Source organism: Amblyomma americanum, chromosome 2 (assembly GCF_052857255.1).
Source record: "Amblyomma americanum isolate KBUSLIRL-KWMA chromosome 2, ASM5285725v1, whole genome shotgun sequence".
In the NCBI taxonomy this organism is placed as follows: Eukaryota; Metazoa; Arthropoda; class Arachnida; order Ixodida; family Ixodidae; genus Amblyomma; species Amblyomma americanum.
In genome coordinates, this window is record NC_135498.1 from 74,694,635 (window position 1) to 74,705,143 (window position 10,509).

Genomic DNA, 10,509 nt, shown 5'->3' on the forward strand with positions numbered 1-10,509 from the left:
CGCCGTACTTGTTCTTTGCCACCGCAGCACTCATGGTGATGTTTCTCATCGGGTCCTCGCTCTTCATATTCATAAGTGGTAGCCGGCATTATTTCCTCTGCATGGGGAGGGGAGTGCGTGTGTTTTGTACCATAATGGGACAAAAACAGCGCATGAAATCGAGGCGCAGAAGTGGCATTGAATGACACACTGCACATTAACATACACTTAAGCAATTAGAATGCGGGGAGACATAGACAACACATAGTACCAGACAACTAACGTTTACCTGCGCTTCTGGTCTCCTTCTGGTCCTATATGTTGTATATGTTGAGGCTTGCTCAAATTTAGCATGCAGCATCGACTAGTGTGGCAACATGCCTTCATGAATGCTGAGCTTACTGCTCTCTTTTTATGACGCTTGCATAGACGCAGCGGTTTAAAGGAACCAAGGGGTACATATTCGTGGTACTCGCACCTGCCCGCTTTTGTATCGCGTTGTGTTGTCGATTTATGTCGTCAAAATCTCTTCAGAGGTTGGTTTCAGTTAGGAACGGAAAAACTGTTGTCATTTTATCGGTCCTTGAAATACCGAAATGAGTGTCTGATATTTCTATATATCTCTATTATGTGCCTGAGCGGGAACCAATCTTAAGAGAAGAACAGACTGGTCATTGCTGCCAGACTACAGGGAAGTGACGAGTACAGAGTGCAGTTCATGAACAGTGTTCTCTGAGGGGACCTTAGCCACTAGTCTGCAATGCTAGCATGCCAAAACCTCGTATTCTATCCAATGACTACAGCTGACAACAAATACAACATGTCCCCAATATACCCCACTTTAAATTGAGGGGCTCTATCCGCACTCTGGCCCACACATACTGGAACTGTCCGAGCGCCAACACCACAGAATGTTCCTCACTCTCTCCTAATATACCAACGTGGGCGGCCTGGGCCAAAAAGGCCTCTCATGCAGCAGTCTCATGCAGCACCTGCTCACCGTCTTGGGGGAAAATTCTTAACTCGCTCCCTCTCAAGAACGCGGACCTGGACATGGGTAATTTAACTAAATGTTCTTTTTCTCTCACGCTATTGTATGCACGTCGTCTAAGTGGAGTTGATAGTGCCGTGTGATGGGCTTCTCTCCTGCATTTTTTGATGCAAATTCATTCTTCCCGAACTGTGCCGCAATTAACTTCCTGCTCTTCTCTTTTTGTCACTCTCCCAAGTACCGGTAGAAGGCTTGAGGTTGCTTTGAATCTGATACATGCGTCTGGCCGTTCCTTTGTTAGAGACGTATTGAGAATACATAGGTATGTTCAAACCAAACCTGACGGACGCCACACATCCCTCCCCCCTCATACTGAGTCACCACAGATCTTCGTAATGGTCCGGCAGATGCCGCCGTCTTTGAGGCCTCTGTGGTGGTCCTTTCACCAGTCGGAAGTGGCTGAGGTGCATCGTAGCCTTCTGGATTTCTTGTAGTGGGTTCCTCTTCCCAATCATCTGACTGTCTAGGAGGAACAGCGGTAGCAGAGAATACTAGAGGAAATTGCACGGTGGCACTGCTGCAGGAGCATTCTTATTAGTTGTTTGCTGCCTTGTTGTACGAATGTGGCTTTTGTGTCATCGCACGACGTCTCTGTCCGTGCCGACCAGCCAAGACCGATGACCGACCTGTTAGTGACGGTTCCTTACATCGATGCCGTCTCGCCTGAGAAGTTCTTTACGTAAACTATCTGTTTTTTTTTACTATTACGCAGTCCGTCATACCTTTCCTCCTCGGGTAGCGGGGAATCTGAATGCTTGAGGTATAGCAATGGAGTCCGAAGTTCCCGCCCAAGCATCGTCATGGCAAGTGTTTTTTTTTGTGCTGGCATGCCCTGTTCTGTGCTGCTTTCAAAACATTGCAGCTGGCAGGCGACAGAGCTGCCTTTCTCTGTTGTAAGCGCTTGCTTCAGTTCGGTGACCATGCGTTCGGTGACCTGCGATGACCATTGCGACCGTTCGTGGCATGATGGTATGGAGCGCTTGTGAAACGTCTCAATCCGTTTGGCTTGAAAAAGCCTTCTGTTTGTGCTGAGATTAAAGACGATTCGTTGTCCCTGACTATTTTTATCTATTTAATGAAGGTTCAAAAAAGTTTCTACAGTTTCTAATTAGATGCTTAGACTGTGTGCGCACCATTTGTCGTACTTTAAGCCATTCGCTGAGAGTCGACGGCACGCAAAAATATGCAGCCCTCGATGCTTCAGCGATGTGTATGTGAATTGTCTTCCATGACTGCGTTGTTCTTGCCCATTTTGTGAGCAGCGCCTTCGTTGGTGGCCTTCCATTTTCCAGGCATGGCCTGCATTCCTGGTGAGCCTGCTCTATGCGCTCGCTGAGGCTAATCCACTAAAGGAATCCTCTTGCGCATGCCTTCATTGCCACGGTGTCTCTGCGCGTGGAGTGAATTATCTTCAGAACCTTAAGGCTTGCAGCGGGCGGAATTATCGCTCGGGAACGTCTGACTAAGCATCCGTATAGAGTTTACAGGCCGGGCGCTAGCTTCACATAAGGTCAGAAGCTATCGCGTTTCAGTGCTTTCTCTATTCTTTTCTGGGCTGCTTCAATATCTGCGGACTGTGTGTTGTATTCACGCGTTATCTCTGCAATTAGTTGTAGTGAAAGTGTGGGTGAGACGCACGTTCTAGCATTACAACATCGCCTGGAGGGGATGCCTTGTCGTAATGTCCTTGAAGTGGAAGGTTGCTTAAGGCGTCTTCGTTCTGGTTGCGATGGCTTTGTCTACTAACAATGTTGTAGTCGCAAGTGGACGGCTTCAGTACCATCATGCCATGCTAGGCGTTAGTACGTTAGTACTTGTAGAGGCGGCTTCTTCGGCCCCAGATTGCTGAGCAATGGCTGGTGGTCAGTGATGATCGTCAGCTCCATTCAAGTTATATATTTCTGGAAATGATCAGCAGCAAATATTACTCCAAGTCCTTCTCAATCCAGTTGTGCATAATTTCTTTCAGCTTTGCTTGGCGTTCTGGACGCTTGAGAAAAGCATGTACAGTTGTGATGCTGCTTTCGCTCTGTCTTTGAGGATGCGGTCGTAGAATGCAAGCAACCCTAAGAGTGCTTGGAGTACAACTTTGCTTTTAGGAGCCGGTGGAACTATAATGACTTCAACCTTTGCTCCAGGTGTATGCACACCTTGGTCGTCCGTGCAGCATGGTAGGAGTTCCGCACTGATGAGCGGAAACAAATTAGTCTTTTCGAGAGCGGAGATCCATATTGTTCAGTTGTCAGTACTTGAACCAGCCGTTCACTGTGTTGCTGCGGCGTTTCTACGCACACAATTATATCATCCAGGTTCACGATGGTGCTAGGAATTCCAGTGAGAGTTGTTTCTATTCTCCGCTGGAATATAGCCGGTGCTTCTGAGATTCCGAAGGGAAGCCGTTTGGCTGCGTATGGTTCATCTATGGTGTTCAGGATCATTCATTTTGCTGTGTCTTCAGTGACCGGAAGTTGCTGACGGGCTTGAAGAGATTAAATGTTGATAAAAGTGTTCCACCTCTGAGAGTAGCCAGCACCTCCTGAGTGGTTGGAAGTGGATAGCCCGCTTTCACGGACGCTGCATTCACCGTGCTACTGTAGTAGCTTAAGCTTTCACAAGCAAGACTTTTTGCGAACGAACACCAATGGTGTCACAGAGTCAGAATGCTGAATTGGTTTCAGACTGCCCTTTTGCTCCAAACTATCCAACTCTTCCTTTACAGCTGGTGTGAGTTTAAGGGTGTCCGTTTGAGCATTGCAAGAACGCGGTGGGAAGTTTGGGTGTGAACTGGCGGTCCTGCGCAGCTTAAGACGTCTTCAGCCAAAACATGTGCTTGCTTTTCTAGCAGGCAATGTAGCAACTTGTACTTGGTGTGCCTTACGGTTGGAATTTGATTTACGCCTTGTAGACTCTGCAATGCACTGAACCAGTTGCTGCCCAGAAGGTTGAAACACGCTGCCTGCCGAGACATGTGGGGGAAGGACGTAATCATTTCACTTGTGCCAACCTTGTGCCAACCTTGTGCCAACCTCAAGTGTCTTCCTGGCCACCTGTGAAGGTCCAAGTCTGATTGTGCTAGCGGCGGAGGATTTGTAGGCCAACTCCGGTCATAGGTTTCCTTGCTGATAATCGAATATACTGCACCGCAGTCAACCTCAAACTCCAGTATCTTTCAATGAACTTTAAGCGTGCTTGAAGGCTTCTCACAGAATTCAGGTCTGCTGTGCTGACCTATTTGTCGACTGTTCCATGCTTTTATCATGTCTTGCAGGCTTAGGTACAATTTTAAGAGTAGCATTTCGTTGTTTTGTTTTCTTTGCGACGCAAATTGTATCGATATGTCCGAATTTTTTTTTTGCAAAAGTTGCATGCGGTATTACGGAGCTTGCAATCACCCGGGTCGTTAGAGCCGTCGCATCTGCAGCAGCGCGCCTTGCGAGGAGTGCACTGCTCTGCATTTGCCCTTTCTTTCTTCTGGCTTGTCTTGTGCGTTTCTAGATTTTCCATTTTTTGCTTTATGCCCTGTATGTTGGTGCTGGCCAGTGCTTTTGCGCCCTCTAAGCGCGGTAGAAGGCCTTCTGGAAAGTTAGCTCTCTTTAGGCGAACAGACGCCGTTGAACGAGCTCGTTGGTATGCAACAGACTAAACGGTCACGTGACGTGATGTCGAGAAGGAGCGTGGTGTTTATGGCAGCCATTGTCGCCTCCGCCACGTGCAGCGCTCCGACGCCGAAGTTACTATCCGCGCCCAGATTTCCTAGAGCACCAAAATAAGAAACAATAAGCCAATGGACTCGCCTGGTTGTTGGTTCAGCCTCTGGAATTTTCAGGGACAGTAGAGCTTGGATGCGCATATGTCCATAATGCATAGCCAAGGTTTGAACGATGTTGTCGTATTCCACTTCTCATGGTACCTTGGTGAGACCAGTGCGCGGGCCGTTTCAAATGTCAGCGGCATACACAGAGTGAAGAGCAGGGCCCGCGTCTTCCCGTCGGCTGTGATGCAATTTGCCACGAAGTAGAACCAAGGGCGTTGCATCCTTAACGTCCATGATTTCCTCGAGAAAGGCAGGATGGAGGCTTGAAGGGACAACATCGATACTTTAGCACACCTGTGTCTTCGGGGACTTTCCGTTTCCCTCATAGCCAGTGCAACATCCGTCCGGCAGGTATAGTAGGTACGGACACCACAGGATGAGCCTGATCCTAACACATTACTTCGCTTTTAAAAGTAGTCGCCGGACTCTCCTGAACTAAAATAAGACTTTTTTGTGGAGAACGAAGATGATTACATTTTTTTCGGCCTGCATAATTTTCCCTTTCCTTCGAAGAAAGTAAAGGAAGTTGGGGAGAGAGCTTTGGCGCATTAGAAAAGTTTAGGCTCCGAAACTGCCCCGCCTAGTTTAACGTTTCGCCATTGTCACACTCCGAATCCGCAGAATGAAGTTCATACACAGTTTCCAAGGTCAAAAATTTCTCAGCCAAATTGCTGCCCGAAGAGAGTTGCTCGAGAGCATACGCCCGCAAGCTTTCTTTTATTTTTTTACCGTCGTTGCCAGTCAAGCTTATGCTATTTCTGTCCTTTTGTTTAGAATAGTTTTTTTCGGGGGGAGCTCTTGCTCGTATGCGACACCAGCATCCTTGCAGCGCTAGAGAAGAACGAGCCCAGGTTGTCTCCCCACTCACAGTTAATGTTAAGATTATAGTGACCTTTACGGAGTGCCACAAGCCGGTGAATCAGCCTGATAGAGAGCTCTCCATCTTCACAAGAAATTCCTAATCTTCCTTTCATGCTCTTGCCCCCGCCTCGTTGAGGTGCATGTTGTAGAAATGCTTAACATACGGGTGCTCCCTCACCTGGAGCCTATATGAAATTGTGATATCCGAGGCTGCGGTCACATCCATGGCTAAAAATCTCAATAATCGGCTGATGAATGGGAAAATTCTACGAGACCCCCCCCCCCCAAGTCAGAAATATGCTGTCACTGCTTGACAGGTCTCAAATACTTTTTAGCGCGATAGCAGTCAGGTTGTCGTCTTGCAAAAAACAGCGGATTGCTTCATAACGAAATTCTCTTATTGGTCGAGGGGGGCGTGACGTCAGCAACAACACCAAATTTGAAAATCTGAGGGCTAGAATGATGGAGTACATTCCGTTGGATTATTATATAAAATTATACAAACCTTATACTCCCTTTCACTTTATTCGACCTACTAATCCTCACTAATATAGCTTAATCACACACTAATGTTCACTAATCCACGGTAATCCTACCCACTAATCTCTACTAATCTACCTTTATCCATTTCGTAGCATCAGCGGTTATAGCCGGACAAGGTCACCTCATATTGCTACGTAGTATTCTATCACTGGAGCATTCTTCTTGCTGTCAACATGGTAAAATAAACATTGGTTGCAAGTCTGCGCTTGTTTGTCGCTACTTAGTTCCGAAGTGTGTGTCCGTACTCTTTTCCGCAATGTTTAACCAAGAATCCTTAAAAGCTTTCCCGTCTAGCAACTATGTGACGTAGCATGGGTTTCATCAATGAGCCCTGAAACTTATTTTCAGGGGGTCCGTTTTATCGGTCACATGACCATGACCGCCATGATCTCTTAAGCAATATGGCCCCCTTAACCACTGACGCTGATATTCGTGTTACACTACAAGAAACCCCTTTCAGCGTGTTTCATCCTCTTACATTAGAACAGCATCAGTACTGCTGTTATGTACTGTTCATCTTCATCACCATGGTAACTACGTACATTTCAGTACATTGGCCTTTCCCATATCGCTCAAATGAACCCTTAGCTGCGCCAGCTGCCGCCACGATGTCTTCGCTAGCGTCCTAATCCCAGCCACCCACCTAACTCACTGTCGCCTCTTCCTTCGTTTGCTTTCTCTTGTAATCCATTCGGCTACCCAGAGCAACCATCAGTTACCTTGTACTCGCATAGCATACCCTTGCCAATACCTTTCATTTTTGTTTTCAACAAGGACATCATTAACTGGCGTTGGTTGCCTCGTGCCTCAGTGCCTCACGAAAACATCACTCTGCGCTCACTTGCAGTCAACACGGGTAGCGCGGCTGGCCTTGAAGTCACGCCGGAGACCGAGCCCGAGCCCGAGCAACAGAACAACTACCGCGTGCAGACGCACGCCGTAGCGCGCTCGGGAAACGACTCCAAGCCGCACACCGAAAGGCCTGTGGAGGAGGACAGTCAAGGTTAGTCCGCATGGCTACTAGATGCGTCTATTAAACGTGTATTTTTCTGACCATAGGAAAAAAAATACCGCAACGAACAAAGGTACGATGCTTATTGTAGCGACTCAATGTTGCGGGTGCACATCAGGGGCTGGCGAAGCGATTAATTCCCCGGCGGCACGTATATCGAAAGAGCCGTTTTCCCGCGAAATTGGCGCATTGTAATGCCTCGCCGATTTTTGCGTTGTGTGGCAATCGTTTTGCTCTCCATTAAAGCAGTGTTCGCCCCCTTTCCCTGCACGTGAACGGCCAGCATGCCAGCTCGGTGTCGGGGAGGCGTCCAGAAGCGGGAGGAGGGGCGGGTGTGGTCTTCTCCGCTCCCGGGTGGGTGGCGTACGTGGCCTTGTGGCGTTAACACGTTCACAGCTGGCTGGCCAAAGAAATTGGGTACGCGTATATCCCGCCAGGTACTTTTAAACTGTACTTAAAATGTATGCTCAACCGGTCACTATTTAAGCAGCATTCGAAATCGCATTCTAATGGGCCGGCTCGGTTTTACTCTAATCACCTTTCTGCACCGTAGCTTAACATTGACTAGCACCGTCTCCCTGGTATTAGCGCGAAAGCACTAAACCGGAGGCTCCGAGCCCAGATTGTCTAGCGTTTGTCGGTCCGGGAGCAGCCTGGATCGCGCCAATTCTAGCGTGGGCAGCCCCTGCCATACAGGGGCAATGCGTCGCGAACAGCAACCTGGATAGCACAAATTCCACCGGTGGCAGCACCTTCCATCTAAGGGCAGTGGCGCACCGCTTAAGCGCCGCACCACAGCGCCAGGTGCGTCATCAAGACTTCCAGGGGTCTCTCAATGATAAGTAGAGAAAAACCAATCCTGCGTGCGTGGATACTCGGTGCTTCCGCACTGTATACGAATTTAGCAAACATTATATCTCATTTTGACTAAGCTAATCATTTCGATTACTCGAGGCCTCTCATCCCTGACCCGCGGGGCTGCAGACTACAGGGAAGCTGCCCATTATTTCCCTCTCGCTCTCTCTTTTTCGTTCTGTTGTGTGCGCGTTCCTTTTGTGAATAGAATCAGTCAGCCCTGAATGTGTCTGGTGCTAACACGTGTCATCTTTTCGCCTGTCAGCCGGACCAAGCTCGCTCTGCAAATTGGAGACCCGTACGACAACGCATTCCTGACGCAATTTCACCTTCCGCCCCTGCAGACACGCCATGATACCGGAACCCGACTGTGAAACTGGCCAACCCATGGCCCCTCTTCAGCCATTCTACGCTGAAAATATTGCACGTGGTTCTACCAGGCAGAAGCAGCCATCTACGTCGGCAGCATCGAAATATCTACGTCGGCTCCAGTCAATCCCGTTGCGAACACGGGCTCAGGAAGCCAGCCGGCTTCCTCGTAGCCGACTTTTTCCTCTAGCCATCGGAACAACCCCGGAAACAGCCTATCTATTTTTGTCGGCTCCCTTGTAGCGCTTCATGACAATGGCAACCACGTCGAGCTGGCAGCAAAGTCCACCGCCGAGGCCCTACCAGCCGAACATCTGAGCCCCCATTGCGGCACTCATCTTGCACAGGACGAAAAGAACCTTATGAACTCTCGCAAAAAGAATTTTTCAGTAGGATACTCTTCAAAATTGCCATCAATCCCAAGACATGATGAGTTCTTACAGAAGACAATATATCACCTAACCGAGCGCGTGCGTTGTAACACACGCGTTTGTACGCTGCGAAGCAACCCGCACGCGAATCGCCACTGCCTTCAATAGACCATTTCAGCTGCTGCGGCTTTCTACGCATGAGGCCAACATAAGCATGGAAAGTCTGCATGAAGTCGTCGCGACTCGGTTAGGTGAAGTCTATGCATTTTAAAACTCCCCTTCTGCCTTCTCTGATCACTCCTTTTCTAATTTAGGGTTCTTCACTCTGCGCTCATACTGTAAATGCCTTCTAGTGGGCGCTTCTACTCGCCTCGTACCGGACGACGATTTTGTGAACAGCTACACGTCTCTCATCCCCTACCGGCGGGACCGTACATTACCGAGAAATTCTTTCTCCCCCTCTCGCGTACTCGATCTCCCTTCTCATCTCTCCTGCGCTCGTTTCCTTAGTGAACAGAAGCACTCTCTGAACTTCGTGCTGGGAACAGATTTGCTCCTTTCGCATAATGGTCGAAAGTCGCACTACAACATCAGGCCTGTTTTGGTTGTTAGATTTCCTGAAAACTTGAATTTTTTTACGCAGGAGAACTAGGATCGTAGTTAGACATCAGCACGCCCGATAAGGACGAAAAAGGCGGAAACGTACACGAACGCTGTCTCCACCGATATGCTTGCGCGGAAGTCTAACCTCGAAGCAACTTGAACTTGCCCAGTTCAGCTCAGCATCCTCTTGAGAATCACTATACCGTGTTTAGAATGGTATTTTACTCTATTTAAAACACTATTAAAACTGAACGGGCGCTCTCAAAATTTCGCAGCTAAGCCGACTGAGTGGATTGCCAAGCTGGACGACGAATCTTCATACGCCGAGCCAGTGCCGGACGAATCGATGCTCCACGAAACGGAGGCCGAAGAGAGCCCCTCGGCGGAGAGCAGGTCGGCGGAGGATCACTCGGCGAAACGGCGCCGCACTTCCCTCAGTAAGAGTACATCGCAGATACTATTACTTATCAATGTCTTTGTTGAGCAAAGATAAAGAAATTGAATGCCGCTGAACAAATGATCCTGCATTCTGTCGATCTGTGTGCGTGGTTACACCAGTACCGTCGTCGATCGATCCAGTATCACTGCTCCCAGCAAGGCAATATTGTCTGCATTCGTAGTGTTCGTAAATAGAACTACGGGGTTCAACACTTCCTCGCAGCTATGTTCTTCCTGTTTGTCTATTCCTCGATGACAGACTGCAATTGCGCACTGCCAGGCATATCAGTGAACATATTAGAATGCTTGAGGCCTAGGCCAGACCTTGTTAGCTGGACAAAAGCTATCTGCCAGAATACCTGCCTCATAATTTTTATAGTAGGAGAGCTGCGTTAGATTTCATCGTGCCCACGTTTTACGACAGACAAGCCGAGTACTTATCCGGCATCGACATGTCTCCAATCACTAGAATGCTACCGTATTAAACAGCAATTGGTTTATATTGATCGATAAAGCGGAATAACCTCGCATGCTCTTTGTTTGGGAAAGTTACAGAACTCGATTTGCAGGGCAACGCTCTGGCAGCAGCTTGGATGAGGCAGGACGTGATGCA

The 10,509-nt window shown here is 48.5% G+C and overlaps 1 protein-coding gene across 1 annotated transcript; it reads left to right on the forward strand.

Annotated features, from left to right (window-relative positions):
* LOC144119790 (uncharacterized) lies at window positions 1–9,951 on the forward strand. Its single transcript, XM_077652331.1, has 3 exons — window positions 1–78; window positions 7,096–7,251; window positions 9,734–9,951. Exons 1-3 carry the CDS (start codon window positions 33–35, stop codon window positions 9,949–9,951), a joined length of 420 nt encoding a protein of 139 aa, XP_077508457.1. The 5' UTR covers window positions 1–32.
* Window positions 9,952–10,509: the final 558 nt, after the last annotated feature.

Excerpts from the sequence above, each read along its gene's own strand:
- LOC144119790 (XM_077652331.1), top strand. The coding sequence starts at position 33 with ATGGTGATGTTTCTCATCGGGTCCTCGCTCTTCATATTCATAAGTG. Across the intron at positions 79-7,095 it reads GCTCTTCATATTCATAAGTG|TCAACACGGGTAGCGCGGCT; the intron begins GTAGCCGGCATT and ends GCTCACTTGCAG. Across the intron at positions 7,252-9,733 it reads TGTGGAGGAGGACAGTCAAG|CTAAGCCGACTGAGTGGATT; the intron begins GTTAGTCCGCAT and ends AAAATTTCGCAG.